Here is a 14,510-nt window from a genome sequence, read left to right as displayed (position 1 = left end):
CGCATGTTTTTCTAGATTCAGAATATAAAACATTTAAAAAGTAAACATTATCCCTTAGATCTAGCACAACAAATATCTCAATAGTTTAACCATATGTTGCAGAACAGTGATATATACAGTTGAAGTCGGACGTTTACATACACTAAGGTTGGAGTCATTAAAACTTGTTTTTCAACCACTCCACAAATTTCTTGTTAACTAACTATAGTTTTGGCAAGTCGGTTAGGACATCTACTTTGTGCATGACACAAGTACTTTTCCAACAATTGTTTACAGACAGATTATTTCAATTATAATTCCCTGTATCACAATCCCAGTGGGTCAGAAGTTTACATACACTAAGTTGACTGTGCCTTTAAACAGCTTGGAAAATTCCAGAAAATTATGTTATGGCTTTAGAAGCTTCTGATAGGCTAATTGACATCATTTGAGTCAATTGGAGGTGTACTGTGATGTATTTCAAGGCCTACCTTCAAACTCAGTGCCTCTTTGCTTGACATCATGGGAAAATCAAAAGATATCAGCCAAAACTTTGTAGACCTCCAGAAGTCTGGTTCATCCTTGGGAGCAATTTCCAAATGCCTGAAGGTACCACGTTCATATGTACAAACAATAGTACGCAAGTATAAACACCATGGGTGTGAGACGTGTTCTGTCTCCTAGAGATGAACGTACTTTGGTGCGAAAAGTGCAAATCAATCCCAGAGCAACAGCAAAAGACCCTGTGATGATGCTGGAGGAAAAAATGCATCTCTATCAACATTTAAACGAGTCCTATAGTAACATAACCTGAAAGGCCGCTCAGCAAAAAAGAAGCCACTGCTCCAAAACTGCCATGAAAAGCCAGACTACGGTTTGGAACTGCACGGGGACAAAGATCGTACTTTTTGGAGAAATGTCCTCTGGTCTGATGAAACAAAAATAGAACTGTATGGCCATAATGACCATCGTTATGTTTGGAGGAAAAAGTGGGAGCAAGTAAGTAAGAGTATGTCGAAGAACACCATCCCAACCATGAAGCATGGGGGGTGGCAGCATAATGTTGTGGGGGTGCTTTGCTGCAGGAGGGACTGGTGCACTTCACAAAATAGATGACATCATGAGGTAGGAACATTATGTGGATATATTGAAGCAAAATCTCAAGACATCAGTCAGGAAGTTAAAGCTTGGGCTTCCAAATTGACAATGACCCCAAGCATACTTCCAAAGTTGTGTCAAAATGGCTAAAGGACAACAAAGTCAAGGTATTAGAATGGCCATCACAAAGCCCTGACCTCAATCCTATAGTAAATTTGTGGCCGAACTGAAAAAGTGTGCGTGAGCAAGGAGGCCTACAAACCTGACTCAGTTACACCAGCTCTGTCAGGAGGAATGGGCCAAAATGCACCCAACTTATTATGGGAAGCTTGTGGAAGGCTAACCGAAACGTTTGATCATGTTAAACAATTTAAAAGCAATGCTACGAAATGCTAATTGAGTGTATGTAAAACTTCTGACCCACTGGGAATGGGATCAAATAAATAAAAGCTGAAATATATCATTCTCTATACTATTATTATTCTGACATTCTTAAAATAAAGTGGTGATCCTAACTGACCTAAAACAGGGTATTTTTTACTAGGATTAAATCTCAGGAATTGTGAAAAACTGAGTTTAAATGTATTTGGCCAAGGTGTATGTAAACAGCTGTATATATTTTCAGAATATTGACAAAATATTGACCTTAAGGGGGTTAGCCATCAGTGATGGAGATGACACGCCACTGATGGAGTTGACAACAAAATACATATTTTTGCATTTAAAAATAAAACTTCAATACAAACATTTGTAAAATATAGAAAATTATTTATTTGAAAATTCCCAATAAAAATATAACCATTATATCATATATTTCAGCACTCTGACGGTGTTGACGTTAGACAAAAATGTGACGGACTTTGATTTCAATATTGTTTCTTTAAATCTATCAAAAGTAGATCACTTTGCAGACCATGAGTTGTTTTGTTGCACTATATGTAATGAGGACAATAAGAAAAGGTTCATGAGGTGTAGCTGACCCGGATCATTCTTGATTAATTTATGATTGTAGACAAATCTGACAGAGTTCATCAAATCTCCTGACAATTTCTTTTAGGAATCACAGTTTTGAGAGAAATATTCCTTTAAGTCAGAGGACTAATGCAAAAAACTACCTAAGATCCCTTTTCAGTTAATATTCATTATTGCCGTTTTAAGAATTTTAAACACTTTTTTGGAGAGTTTGAAATTGCCCCCCTTGGCTCCAGAAAAGGACATTTCCAGGCATAGAGCCAACATGGAAATTTGTAATATTGAAAATATTTAGAAAATTCCAAAAGCAAATCTTTCACCTCATAAAATTCCCCTAAATGTAATTTTTAGGATCAAATAATACAACAAAATAAACATTAAAAATAAAGTTTATCTGCCGGTTAAGGATTGTCCCGACTTTCAAAAATCCCTGAACTGTAAGAGCACTTAAATCAAATCAATGGGGCTGGGAGTTTTTCCTGGTCCTGTGACCTGAGGAAAGACTCCTGGCCCCGCCAATAAAACATAAGCAGCCTTTGTCCCTTCCCCTTGGCCCCAACCCTTTGATGTTTGCAGACCTGTACATACCTATCCAAAACCTAAAGATCTGCAAACATTGAAGGGTTAGAGCCAAGTGGGATGGGCCACTGGTTGAAGAAACAAAGCAACAAAGATGGCTAAGTGACAAAGGTATTTGGGCCAGGTGATTTAATGGTTTAATTTAATGCAAAATAAATGTTTTGTCATACCCGTGGTATACGGTCTCATATAACAAAGCTGTCAGTCAATCAGCATTCAGGGCTCGAACAACCCAGTTTATAATAGAAAATAAGTGTGTGTTTGTAAGAAAACACTTTCTAATAGGGAAAAGGGGAAAAAGTTCCATCCACTGTGAGATTTGAACCACTATCATTTACAGCATAGACATACACAGCTTGGTGGGACAGAAGCTAACAAGAAAATAAATAAATATAGTAATTTACAGCATGTACACAATCGGCAATGCCTGATATAGGGGACATAGCAAATGAAAGAAGCTGTGAATTTACAAAATAAATAAAAACATTTTTATTTTATTACGGACTCTTAAAGAGGCAATCTGTAGTTTAAACAACAATAAAGCAGTCACCCCACCACTGTTTTTGGTAAGCAACTTAGGGTTGGGGCTAGAGAAATGTAATCGCTCTGAAATTCGTAAACAAAGCTATGGATGCAAGGACTGACCATCCATGATACAGTATCAAAAGTATAATTTTAACCATGTTTTGAGGCTATACACAGTGTTTGTTTACAATTACATTGTTTACAAACAATGGAGGAAACACAATGTAATCATGTTTTGAGACTATACAGAGTTTGTTTACAAACAATGGAGTAAAAGCATTTATAAATTATATTCTTCAAGAATCAATTGGTATATATCATTCAATAAAAAGGCAGAAAAAAATGTAGCCATCGCAGATTGCCCCTTTAAGTGTTTTAAACTATATACTGTGACAGAAGTGTGTGTGTGTGTGCATGTTATCTGCAGCAGGCCAGTGCTCCCAGGGAGGTGTGGCTGTCCAGGCTGCTGTCCGTGTCAGAGGTCATGGTGGGTTCACTAGGGTCACTGGGGTCAGTCGACATGGAGGATACGTCATTGCCTGAGGAGGAGGACGAGGGGTGCTGAGGGGAGCTGTCAATCACTGCTGCACCTGTGCTGCGAAAACACACAGGATGACTGATACACCTGTACTAGGAACTAGCATGCACATGCACAAACAAACAAACACACACAGTCCTGCAACATACACACATAATAAGTCACACACACCATAGGGAGCCAGCAGCCTACTACATTATTCACCTCCCTTCTATGAGTTAGAGCAAGCGCACTTGTAGTTGTTTTGTTTGGAACACAGCCCTGCATCCGCGCCATCACACAATTATTGTTGTTGTTTACACAATCCAAAAACGGTCCATTATAAATCTAAATCTGGGTCAGGTCGTCATCATTTGAAAGCTTGTTATATTGCCAACATTACTAGCTAAATTATATAATATTATCTTTCAGTTTTAGGCTTTCACAAGGCAATTCAGAAAAGCAGATCGTAATATTGGTGCGCATAGAATGGCGTCATGAGCGCATTCAGATGCGTGTTCCGTGGCAAATTTTCTTCACAATACACCAAACATAGGCTCACTCTGTTCAGGACTACCCAGGGTATGACGCAATGTCATCTTGTAACTGTACATCAAACATAATGATCATAAACATTGACACTGTATATGACATGAGTTTTATGATATGGAAATGTGAAGTGCACATTTGGACTCAAGGGTGTCTGGCTGCTTGTATGACATCAAAGTGGTATTTATTGTAATCCTCAACGTCTCACCTTTCAAAATACTATGAGTCCTCTTAATTTACAGCATTTGCCTCACTCAGACAACAGAACATTTGCTAAAGTTGCCCAGTTTCTGGGAGGAATGGGGGTAACTTATTGTCGCGTGCAGTGCAGTGCTCAAGTTCAGAACTTCTCTCAGTAAAACCCATACAGAGCTGTGGAGAGACATTGAGCTCTGACATCATGTATAGCATGTTACTATACAGTCACTCCGGTCCAATTTAGGTGCTTATCATCCAAATCTGCCATTTTTTCCCCATCCAAATCTGCCATTTTCCGTGGGTACGACAATGAAGGGCTACATAAAGTTTTGATTCACCACTGCTCTTGGTCAGTTTCAGCTACAAACACCACCCCAACATTGGCATGTGCAGACAGACTCAACTTAAATGGCTTCAGCTTTTTGCTATCATGCCTCTAGCACTGCATCTCAGTGCTAGAGGCATCACTACAGACCCTGATTCAGGCTGTATCACAACCGGCCGTGATTGGGAGTTCCATAGAGGTGCGCACAATTTGCCCAGCATCGTCCGGGATAGGGTTTGGCCGGGGTAGGCCGTCATTGTAAATAAGAATGTGTTCTTAACTGACTTGCCTAGTTAAATAAAAGGTAAAAAAATAAATACAAAATTCAATGGCGGATTGCAGGCTTAAACATTCTAAAAAGTGCCACAAATTTTTCACAATGCTCAAACTAAAAACATTTTGTGTGCTTAAAAATGCATATGGCTTATGATGATATAGTACTGACCTACTATACTAGCCCAGTATAACCCACTATAATTACGCCACACGTACAAACCACCCCAAAATAGGTCAATATAACTAACACATAGCCTATATGAAATCCCTATTACTACCATTACTACTAATACCATTACTACTGCCATTGCTACCACTAATACTACTCTTTCTCAACCATAAATACTTCTAGACTAGCAAGCACACCATACTTCAGTAAATGTAACGGTGACTAACCCCATTCTGTACAAATTTTTTTTGCAACCGCAGCATTCAAAGGAGGCTGCAATGAAAACTAATGAGACTGTAGCGTTCTGTGTTGGCATCAAAATCGGGGCTGTGAAATAAGTTTTGATTCAGCGTTGAGTGACATGGTAATGGTCTAAAAGTATTCGAGAAAATATAAAAATATGGACCCCTCTGATGCGGTACGTTACATCGTGACGTGTCACTACGTAACATACGTAGCATTTGTAACTCATTTTGTGCCGTACAGCCTCTTTCCACCAGGGGTAGCACTTATCTCGCAGATTAAAAACAAGAAAGGGACAGGGTAAGGGGTAAGGGGGATACCTAGTCAATTGTACAACTGAATCCATTCATTTTTTGTGTCATTACTGCAAGCTATCAAGACTCTCAAAAGCCGCGACAGCCGACGTTTACTTCTGAAGATAACTTTAGCGCCGCCCTAAAAACCCAATTCAAATTCGACACAAACCTTCAAATAGGTATGTTACATGTTATATAAACACTTTATAGTGTTTTATTTACATTTTAGATATGATAAGTTGGAAAGATCGGGTGAAAGAAGCTGATTCCCTACACAACATATCTCCCAGTAGGATTCCCTTCCCCACCCGGCATTTTTTAAAAGACCTGAAGGAGCTCATTGCCTTCTTCAAACATGCAGAGACGGGTAATATGAAGGTCTCGTCATTGATTTTGCTGGAAAGGGGGGAATTTGTGCTTTACAATTGTATTCATATTACAGTTGACCTGGAAGTATTACGTTTTTGGGGCACTAAAATCAGGTAAATTGTACAGAATAGCACAATGTACAAAAGTGCGTTAGTTACTGTTACTTGTCCATTTTTTTGCTTTCTGGGGGGGGTTGCATGGGTTTTATTGGGCACAGGGGACAGTAGTGTGTTTTTTCCCTGGCTTGCCACCGGCCCGGCGGGCCATGGCATAAATAAATATACAGTGGGGCAAAAAAGTATTTAGTCAGCCATCAATTGTGCAAGTTCTCCCACTTAAAAAGATGAGAGGCCTGTAATTTTCATCATAGGTACACTTCAACTATGACAGACAAGATGAGAAAAGAAATTCCAGAAAATCACATTGTAGGATTTTTTATGAATTTATTTGCAAATTATGGTGGAAAATAAGTATTTGGTCAATAACAAAAGTTTATCTCAATACTTTGTTATATACCCTTTGTTGGCAATGACAGAGGTCAAACGTTTTCTGTAAGTCTTCACAAGGTTTTCACACACTGTTGCTGGTATTTTGGCCCATTCCTCCAAGCAGATCTCCTCTAGAGCTGTGATGTTTTGGGGCTGTTGCTGGGCAACATGGCCTTTCAACTTTCAACAAGATTTTCTATGGGGTTGAGATCTGTAGACTGGCTAGGCCACTCCATGACCTTGAAATGCTTCTTACGAAGCAAGTCCTTCGTTGCCCAGATGGTGTGTTTGGGATCATTGTCATGCTGAAAGACCCAGCCACGTTTCATCTTCAATGCCCTTGCTGATGGAAGGAGGTTTTCACTAAAAATCTCACGATACATGGCCCCATTCATTCTTTCCTTTAAACGGATAAGTCTCTTTGCAGAAAAACAGCCGCAAAGCATGATGTTTCCAACCCCATGCTTCACAGTAGGTATCGTGTTCTTTGCATGCAACTCAGCATTCTTTGTCCTCCAAACACGACGAGTTGAGTTTTTACCAAAAAGTTATATTTTGGTTTCATCTGACCATATGACATTCTCCCAATCTTCTTCTGGATCATCCAAATGCTCTCTAGCAAACTTCAGACGGGCCTGATGGTAGGCTTTGTTACTTTGGTCCCAGCTCTCTGCAGGTCATTCACTAGGACCCCCATGTGGTTCTGGGATTTTTGCTCACTGTTCTTGGGATCATTTTGACCCCACGAGGTGAGATCTTGCGTGGAGCCCCAGATCGAGGGAGATTATCAGTGGTCTTGTATGTCTTCCATTTCCTAATAATTGCTCCCACAGTTGATTTCTTCAAACCAAGCTGCTTACCTATTGCAGATTCAGTCTTCCCAGCCTGGTGCAGGTCTACAATTTTGTTTCTGGTGTCCTTTGACAGCTCTTTGGTCTTGGCCATAGTGGAGTTTGGAGTGTGACTGTTTGAGGTTGTGGACAGGTGTCTTTTATACTGATAACAAGTTCAAACAGGTGCCATTAATACAGGTAACGAGTGGAGGACAGAGGAGCCTCTTAAAGAAGAAGTTACAGGTCTGTGAGAGCCAGAAATCTTGCTTGTTTGTAGGTGACCAAATACTTATTTTCCACCATAATTTGCAAATAAATTCATTAAAAATCCTACAATGTGATTTTCAGGATTTTCTTTTCTCATTTTGTCTGTCATAGTTTTTAAGTGGGAGAACTTGCACAATTGGTGGCTGACTAAATACTTTTTTGCCCCACTGTATATATTTCCCCACTTAGCACACGGGATGGGTAATCAATAAACTCAGCACAGACTAGTCTGCGAGCATCCCTGAAGCATCTTTGTAAAAAAATAAAAATAAAAATCACACCCACAACACGGGCTGATTCTATAGACTTGACGTGAATATTCTGACAGTAGTCTACTAAACCTTTCAGCGTGACTGCCAGAGCATTGTAGTTACAGTGGCAGGCTAGCCTACATACACATGATATGCAATTTCCAAAAACATGAATGTGTGTCACTATGTGTGTCACGAGTCATTGAGTAATTGACATTTTAGCACATTGACTAATCAGAATATACATGAGATATTTGAACAGGCAAGTAAATAGCCTATGGTCAAATAGCTACTGTAAGCAAAAAAATAAGCTGCGTTTCTTTAGCCAGCTAGCATCAGGAATCCAATAATAGTGAGTTGAAATGGTATTAGTATTCTCCCAATTGAAGCTTGCTTGCCTATGAAATCAGAAAAAAAATTAAATTATTATTATATTATTTAAAGTTAATTAAAATGACGAGGAAGGGAAAAGTATGTACAAGGGGAGGGTCACGTGAAATATGTTTTACGATGGGGAGGGGGGTGCATTTTTTAAAATGACACCTCAAGTTGGACCCTCGCCAGTAATTTTTGTACGGTCTCATACCATAAACAATGTTTTAATCCATGTTTTTTCATAGTGAAATATACAGATTTAGCCAACATTAACACAAGAACAGCAGACACCAGCTCACATAAGCAAAATAAACTAACCTAAAAGAGGTTGTCCTCTGATCACGCCATTCTGCTTGGTCCAATCGTCCCACTCATACACCTCCTTCCAGATCAGGTCTACAACAAGGTGAATACAGGGAGCGAGAGAGAGAGCGAGAGAGAGATAGAAAGAGAGACGGAGACACAGAAACACAGAGACACAGAGAGAGTGAGAGGGAAAGAGGGGGAGATAAAGGGGGAAATGAGAGAAAAGACAAGGACAAGGAGAGAAAAGAAGAGGTGGAGATAGATATAAAGGAGGGGAAAGAGACAGTTCAGAGAGGAGGGAAAGAAGGAGAGAGAAAAAATATTACATGTTTTAAGGACATTATCAACATACATATTTAACTTATTAATTATCGTTATCAACATTATAATGGAATAATATGCATTTTAGCTAAGAAAATGTAGCCTATTTCTGAACCAAGTAGCAATTTTCATCCACTATAGAAATAAAAATGCTCAATCCTAAAATGTGCGCATTCATTAACAAACATAACAAACATCCGGTAGCAGAGAGAACAGTCTGACTTGGGTGGCTGGAGACTGACAATTTTTAGGGCCTTCCTCTGACACCGCCTGGTATAGAGGTCCTGGATGACGCACTACCCTCTGTATAGCCTTGAGGTCGGATGCCAAGCAGTTGCTATACCAAGCGGCGATGCAGCCAGTCAACAGGCTCTCAATGGTGCAGCTGTAGAACCTTTTGAGGATCTGAGGGCCTATGCCAAATCTTTTCAGCCCTCTTCACGACTGTGTTGGTGTGTGTGGACCATGATAGATCCTTAGTCTTGATGACGTTGAGGGAGTGGTTGTTGTCCTGGCACCACACTGCCAGGTCTCTGACCTCCTCCCTTTAGACAGTCTCATCGTCATCTTTCCTCAGGACTACCACCGTTGTCTCGTCAGAAAACCTAATGATGATGTAGGAGTCATGTGAGGCCACGCAGTTATGAGTAAACAGCGAGTGCAGGAGGGAACTAAGCACGCACCCCTGAGGGGCCCCGTATTGAGGGTACGCGTGGCAGATTGAATGCTGAGCTGTAGTCAATGAACAGCATTCTCACATAGGTGTCATTTTATCTAGGTGGGAGAGGGCAGTGTGGAGTGTAATAGAGATTGCGTCATCTGTGGATCTGTTGGGGTGGTATGTGAATTGGAGTGGGTCCAGGGTGTCTGGGATGATGGTTGTGATGTGAGCCAAGACCAACCTTTCAAAGAATTTCATGGCTACAGATGTGAGGGCTACAGGGTGATAGTCAATTAGACATGTTACGTTGGCATTGTTGGGCACAGGGTGGTCTGCTTGGTGGTCTGCTTGAAACATGTAGGTATTACAGACATGGTCAGGGAGGTTAAAATGCCAGCTGGTCAGCACATGCGCTGTACGCGTTCTGGTAATCCGTCTGTTTCTTCTTATTTCTTATAAGCATCCTGATTAGTGTCCTGCTCCTTGAAAGCATCAGCTCTAACCTTTAGCTCAGTGCTGATGTTACCTGTAATCCATGGCTTCTGGTTGGGATATGTACATACAGTTACTCCTCAATGCCAATGGATGAATTCCAGAACACATTCCAGTCTGTGTTAGTGAAACAGTCCTGTAGCTTAGCATCCACTTTGTCAGACCTTCCTGTTTTGAGTTTTTCCTGTTTTGATTACTTCACTGGTACTTCTTGTTTGAGTGTTTACTTGTAATCAGGAAACAGGAGGATAGCGTTGTAGTCAGATTTGCCAAATAGAGGGCGAGGGAGAACTTTGTATGCATTTCTGTGTGTGGAATAAAGGTGATCTAGTTTTGTCTCTAGTTGTACAGCTGACATGTTGGTAGAAATTAGGTAAAACAGATTTCAGTTTCCTTGCATTAAAATCACCGGCTACTAGGAGCACCACCTCTGGATGCTATTCTACACATCTTTCCATGAGGCTGAGAGAAAATGTTGCATTTTTAAAGCTAATTAATGCAAACAACTATAGGTGTGTTGACTTATAAAGGCACTGGATTATGAGCTGTTTTGTTTGCTAAATGAACAAATGAAGTATGCAGTAACATGGTGCATAAAGCCATAGAAGCACAGGGACATCTGCCTCAATGCAGCCATATTTGTGACTTATTGGTTTTGTGGCTTTTAGTTATTTTTGGCCAACCATCCCATGAAAGTGAATGTCCTTCCAGTTCATCTGAATGTCCTTCCAGTTCATCTGAATGTCCTTCCAGTTCATCTGAATGTCATTCCAGTGCACTGCTTGCTAAGAATTCTAGCTGATAATGTTTGGAAGTTTAGGTAAAAATACAAATAATACCCCTTTTGGAACACTGACAAGAGCATAATACAGTGCGTTCGGAAAGTATTCAGACCCTTGACTTTTTCCACATTTTGTTACGTTACAGCCTTATTCTAAAATTGATTAAATCAAATGCCCTCATCAATCTACTCACAATACCCCATAATGACAAAGCGAAAACAGGTTTATCATTTGTTTTTGCAAATGTATACAAAAATAAAAAACAGAAAAGCCTTATTTACATACGTATTCAGACCCTTCGCTATGAGACTCAAAATTGAGCTCATCTGTATCCTGTTTCAATTGATCAACCTTGAGATGTTTCTATAACTTGATTGGAGTCCACCAGTGGTAAATTCAATTGATTGGACATGATTTGTAAAGGCACACACCTGTCTATTTAAGGTCCCACAGTTGACAGTGCATATCAGAGCAAAAACCAAGCCATGAGGTGGAATATATATATATATATATATATATATATATATACACACACACACCACACAATTATGCTCTCTACTGGTCAGTGTTCCAAACGGGACATTATTTGTATTTTTACCTAAACATGCAAACACCATCAGATATAATTCATAGCAAGCATTCACTTTCATGGGATGGTTGGCCCCCCCAAAAAATTATTATATATATATATATATATGTATATACACATGTAAAAATTGCACAATTCGATTGGGTGGGCCTGTGGGTGTACAAATAGTGCTGTAATTTCTAAACGGTTCCCCCGATATGGACCCTAAAATGAAAGCTGACAGTCTGCACTTCAACCTCATAGTCATTGTATCATTTCAAATCCAAAGTGCAGAGCCAAAACAACAAAACATATGTCACTGTGCCAATACTTTGGAGCTCACTGTTTGCATGTAACCCATGTCTAGTGAAAAGTGATAGCTGTAGTAACATCTTTAACCTTTCCACTCCTCCACCGTATGCTCTCGCTCATCCAGCTGCTTGTCTGTGATCTTCGGAGGGGGCTGAGATGAGAAAGAAAGAAAAAGAAAGAGAGGAAAAGAACAGAAGAGAGCACAGGAAAAGGAGAAGAGAGGGAAGAAAGGTTCATACCTACATCAAACCATCAACCGTAGTTCACTCTTCTGACTAAAAGTGTCAACCAAGTTCCCCCTCCAATAGATTCTACTATTTGTTAAACACTTACGGCCTCCACTTCTGCTGGGTCGTACCACACGTTGATATAGGGGTGTTTCAGGGCCTCGTCCACAGAGATCCTCTTAGACGAGTCGATCACCAACATCTTAGACAGCAGGTCTCTGGCCTGGCTCGCTGGAAGTGGAAAGTGAATATGATTCATACCAGCATGCAAACACACGCACACCACACACTCACCCTACCCACATACAAACACACACACTCCATTTCCAGTACCTTTCAGTTTGTTGTGCTCTGAGTCTGCAGGGAAGAGGACGTCAGGGAAGAGTTTGTCAAAGCTGTATCCTGCGTAACGCGGCCTGTTCTCTACGTACGTCCTCACTGATTGGTTGAGCTTCATCAGGAACTCCTGTGGCGGAGTCCCAAGCTGCTCTATCACCTTGTTCCACTGGTCAATGTCTGAGCAGGGGGAGTTAGGGAAACACTACACACAGACATAGCCTTCTCCACAGACACACATAACTATGCTAGAGAAGTACTGTTCCAGAACTATTCCTCTTTTCTAGAACTATCTCTGTGCATTGCCAGAAGCTTAAGTGGTTATGGGGAGGGAGGATGAGAGTATGGGTGTACCTGGATATGGTGGTGGGAATAGTGCAAGAAGAGTGCTCCATGGGGCGGTGGTCGGTGGTAAAAACAAGGTAAAAACACAGACATGGTGAAATGATAACACAGGAAAACAGGAAAGGATACGGTCAGAGCCTGGGAACAACACACTACCTCTGACCATCTCAGCCACAATACAACCCACTGACCACACGTCCACTGCACGATGAAGGCAGGGATGACATGCAAACACAGAGAGAAAAAAATGAAAAGATTAAGGAAATGAGAGAGGAATGTGAATGATTTACAAAAAATGTACAACACAAATAAATCCGACACATGAAACTGAAAATGGAAAGTCTGGTGAATGAATGAAGGAGAAAAAGGAAAGCATGAACGAGTAAATTGGGTGAACGAGAGTGAAAATGGATGCAGCATTCAGGGTCTGCCAGTCTCCAGGCACAGGAAGGAAAAGGAAGGAAATCAGGACGTGAAATAAAGGGCCATCTCATAAACTGAGAGACTGAAAAGGAATGGCCACATAGAGGATGCAAACTGTTTCATTTTGGCAGGAGACAATTTACATCCAGAAGCACCAAGGATACAGTCCCTTCCTGGGAACAGGATTTTGTGGCGGATCATTTCTGCCAGAATACATCCCACAGACCATATGTCCACTGTTACAACATGGGCAGTAGAGGAGGAGGGGGGGGGTTAGCTTTTAGTAGTTAGTAAAGAGACCATTGTTTCTCATTGTGAACAACTTTCCCAGAGGCTTGAAGAGAAGTGGATGGCTAATGTACAAGCTGGCAAAAAAAAAAGTGTTGTTATTGAATTAAATGTAATGAAAACAGTGCTGTTGTCATTAGCTAGGTTTTACATCCAATTGGAGACAGATTTTCAAGAGAATAGAAAATAATCTGCATAAAAACAATATGAGCATTTTCCCACCAGAGATTTCCATCAAATTGACTTGTTGCAAACAAGAGCCTGTGCGTGATGACGTAGTGCACATAAAAATAACTTTTACCGGTTAAATTCCCGTGCACCAAATAAAACATACAAGCTAATGGTATTCCATATATATTTGTGCATAAAGGCATTTCCACCTCCACTTTGTACTGAATAATCAGGTTGAACAAGGTGTAGATTCACGAAGCAAAGAGCAGCAGATGTTTATTAAGCCGTCGCAGAAGGCAGGAATCGTGGTCACAGGCAGGCAATGGTCAAACAACACCACACAACCATACAAACAGAAAGAACTGAACTAAATAGGGAGCTGATGAGACCAGGTGGGAATCGAACACAGGTGAAATCAATTAACAAAAATGAAAGACAGGGCTACGTTCCAGAACACAAGGTCGACTAAGAAAATAAAAGAAGAACCTTAAACACTTCTCACAGAATTAATGTTACAGACACAAAAATATCCCACCTTGTCTAGTATATTTTGTTGTGTCAACATTCGGAAAGTTTACTGAAAAATGTGCTGTTTCCAACAGGCATTTCGTGACATTTTATTTCCGATGTACTTGACTGACATTTTTTACTTAACCAGGCAAGTCAGTTAAGAACAAATTATTATTTACAATGACAGTCTAGGAACAGTGGCAGAACGGCAGATGTTTACCTCGCCAGCTCAGAGATTCGATCTAGCAACCTTTCAGTTACTGGCCCAACGCTCTAACCACTAGGCTACCTGCCACCCCAAAAAGGTTGGATGGAAACTTGATTATAGCTGTGATTTGCAATATGTCATTATAGACATAATTATTATTTACAAGAGTAATACAACATTAAAACAATGTCATGGAAGAATCTGCAGTGGTGGTTAATGCATAAAATCATTATGGTGAATTAATATTTGCT

General features: G+C 40.3%; 1 protein-coding gene across 4 annotated transcripts in view; it reads right to left on the bottom strand.

Annotated features, from left to right (window-relative positions):
• Positions 1–1,824: 1,824 nt before the first annotated feature.
• Positions 1,825–14,510, bottom strand: part of LOC110502239 (mitogen-activated protein kinase 8) — a 33,780-nt gene continuing 21,094 nt past the window's right edge. Inside the window, exons 7-12 of one of the 4 annotated variants that reach the window (XM_021580119.3) lie at positions 13,247–13,318; positions 12,312–12,494; positions 12,085–12,209; positions 11,839–11,902; positions 8,628–8,705; positions 1,825–3,748 (exon numbers count right to left, since the gene is read on the bottom strand). In XM_021580119.3, coding sequence (XP_021435794.1) covers positions 3,732–3,748; positions 8,628–8,705; positions 11,839–11,902; positions 12,085–12,209; positions 12,312–12,494; positions 13,247–13,318 — 539 coding nt within the window. In that variant the 3' untranslated portion in view covers positions 1,825–3,731. Of the gene's footprint in view, positions 3,749–8,627; positions 8,706–11,838; positions 11,903–12,084; positions 12,210–12,311; positions 12,495–12,788; positions 12,861–13,246; positions 13,319–14,510 lie in introns of all 4 variants that reach the window. The other 3 variants (XM_021580117.3, XM_090216581.1, XM_021580118.3) reach the window with 3 other exon arrangements.

This window comes from Oncorhynchus mykiss, chromosome 23 (genome assembly GCF_057628025.1).
Source record: "Oncorhynchus mykiss isolate SJ-2025 chromosome 23, ASM5762802v1, whole genome shotgun sequence".
In the NCBI taxonomy this organism is placed as follows: Eukaryota; Metazoa; Chordata; class Actinopteri; order Salmoniformes; family Salmonidae; genus Oncorhynchus; species Oncorhynchus mykiss.
This window is presented reverse-complemented; position numbering and strand designations above follow the sequence as displayed.